The sequence below is a fragment of the Gymnoscopelus braueri genome, assembly GCF_963280865.1.
Source record: "Gymnoscopelus braueri genome assembly, chromosome: 17".
NCBI lineage: Eukaryota > Metazoa > Chordata > Actinopteri > Myctophiformes > Myctophidae > Gymnoscopelus > Gymnoscopelus braueri.
The window spans coordinates 49,758,474-49,760,930 of NC_137617.1; the positions used below are offsets into that span (position 1 = coordinate 49,758,474).

At 48.0% G+C, this 2,457-nt stretch overlaps 2 protein-coding genes across 7 annotated transcripts in view; both read right to left on the reverse strand.

The window, feature by feature from the left end:
• LOC308104861 (ankyrin repeat and SOCS box protein 12-like) overlaps positions 1–2,457 on the reverse strand; it is a 396,083-nt gene that overhangs the window by 89,774 nt on the left and 303,852 nt on the right. The window lies entirely within an intron of this gene.
• Positions 1–2,457, reverse strand: part of tanc2b (tetratricopeptide repeat, ankyrin repeat and coiled-coil containing 2b) — a 332,731-nt gene that overhangs the window by 66,086 nt on the left and 264,188 nt on the right. For all 6 annotated transcript variants that reach the window (XM_080455415.1, XM_080455412.1, XM_080455411.1 and 3 more), the window contains one exon: positions 2,236–2,370. In XM_080455415.1, the coding sequence (XP_080311541.1) occupies positions 2,236–2,370 (135 nt within the window). The remainder of the gene's footprint in view (positions 1–2,235; positions 2,371–2,457) is intronic.

The window sequence follows — 2,457 nt, forward strand, 5'->3', positions numbered from 1 at the left end:
AAATGAACTAGTTCTTTAGAACGAATCGATCATGAACGACACATCACATCTTATAGACACAACCACTCATCCTCTGCGCTGCTTTGCAACAACGACAAAAGAGCTAATTGTGATCGCCACGTTAACTGTAGATTGTGTGTATTTGTGTGTGTGTGTGTGTGTGTGTGTGTGTGTGTGTGTGTGTGCTGTGTGCTCAGTGTCTGTATGTTTGCCCTTTTCATCTGGTCCTTGGGGACAGGACAGGCAGTGTAGCGTTTACTCTATGCTACAGCAGGGCGGCTCGCAGGATGGACACCATAGCCAGTGACCCAGTCAGTTGTATCACTGTAGACATTATCTAACATCTAGATCAGTGCTTCTCAAAGTGGGGTCTGGGGACCCACAGGGGTCCTTGAGGGAGTTCCAGGGGGTCCACAGCTAAATGATAGATACCGGTAGTTAGGAACCAAATGGACCCTTATGGGTCTGTAACTCTGGGAGTGTACAAATGGAACCAAATGGACCCTTATGGGTCTGTAACTCTGGGAGTGTACACATGGAACCAAATGGACCCTTATGGGTCTGTAACTCTTGGAGTGTACAAATGGAACCAAATGGACCCTTATGGGTCTGTAACTCTGAGAGTGTACACATGGAACCAAATGGACCCTTATGGGTCTGTAACTCTGAGAGTGTACACATGGAACCAAATAGACCCTCTCAGAGTTAAATTAACATTGATTTTACAATATAAATTGGGGTCCCAGAGATAGAAATGCCATTAAATGGGGGTCCGTAGCCTTAATGCATGTCAAACTGGCGGTCCTTGAAATTAAAATGGTTGAAAATCACTGCTAGAGAGCTGTAAAAAATATTCTCTTATGGGGGTCCCTGGCATATCTTTTCAGATGGGGTCCACAGGCTAATATGTGTTCAATTTGGGGGTCCTTGACATGAAAAAGTTTGAGAACCACTGATCTAGATAGATATCAAACATCTACTGAGAGCCAGTGGGTCCGGGTCTTGCACAACGTGCACACTGTTCTTACTCTCCCTGTCTCTCTCTCTCTCTCTGTGTGTTCAGTAGAGCGTACTAAGTGGTGACATAACCAGTAGTGTGAAATGACAGAGGGACATGCCCAAGTGCAGCTTACTATGAAACCGTGCTCGGGTTGTGTGTGTGTGGCTCTGTGTCTCTGTGTCTCTGTGTCTCTGTGTCTCTGTGGCTCTGTGTCTCTGTGTCTCTGTGTCTCTGTGGCTCTGTGGCTCTGTGTCTCTGTGGCTCTGTGTGTGTGTGTCTCTGTGTCTCTGTGTCTCTGTGTCTCTGTGTCTCTGTGTCTCTGTGTCTCTGTGTCTCTGTGGCTCTGTGTCTCTGTGTCTCTGTGTCTCTGTGTCTCTGTGTCTCTGTGGCTCTGTGTCTCTGTGGCTCTGTGTGTGTGTGTCTCTGTGTCTCTGTGTCTCTGTGTCTCTGTGGCTCTGTGCTCTGTGTCTCTGTGTCTCTGTGTCTCTGTGGCTCTGTGGCTCTGTGGCTCTGTGTGTGTGTGCAGCCGCGCCCCCATGTGACTCACGCTCTCATTGGCTGACAGATCTCAGAGTGGAGCTTACTAACAAACGACAATTCCGTGCATAGATGACTAGGAACTCCGAAACTCTGTGCATAGGAGAACCATATCCCCCCCATTAACTTCAATACGAGGCGGAGGCAGTCACGTGACTTTCTCTCTATGCTCTCCCCATCACGGTGAAATAACACGGATTACAAGTCCGTAAACACACAACATAACAATTTAAAAAAGACACAAAGAAAAATAGGGCTGCGTTCGCTTCCCGCGTTCGCGCGTCTTACTTGTGTAAGTCTAACTGAAACCTCTTGTTTCATCATCTGAAACATCATTTAAAACTAAGATGTTGCTGGGAGGACCAGGAACATTGTCCACAATGTCTGTTTCTGAAGTTCTACTATACACCCTCACCAAGTATACTAATGCAAGTGTACACACACGCACGCAAGCACGTGCACACGCACACTCACACACACACACACACACACACACACACAAGTAAGTAACAATAAAACGGAATCTGAATCATACAGCTTCAGAAACAACAGACTGTGTAGAGTCTAACGAGGTCTCTCACCGTGTGTGTGTGTGTGTGTGTGTGTGTGTGTGTGTGTGTGTGTGTGTGTGTGTGTGTGGTGTGTGTGTGTGTGTGTGTGTGTGTGTGTGTGTGTGTGTGAGTGCGTGTGTGTCCCACCTCTCAGGTCCTGCCCGGAGCGTCCCCCCGGTCCACAGGTAGTGCTCTGCCGGGGCATCCGCAGAGACGTCCGCAGAGGAGTGTGTCTCTGTTCATCCAGATACGCCAAGTCCTCTAGATGAGCTGAACTGGTGGCTGAGAGACACAGACACACAGAGAGAGAGAGAGAGAGAGAGAGAGAGAGAGAGAGAGAGAGAGAGAGAGAGAAACCATTGTCACGTT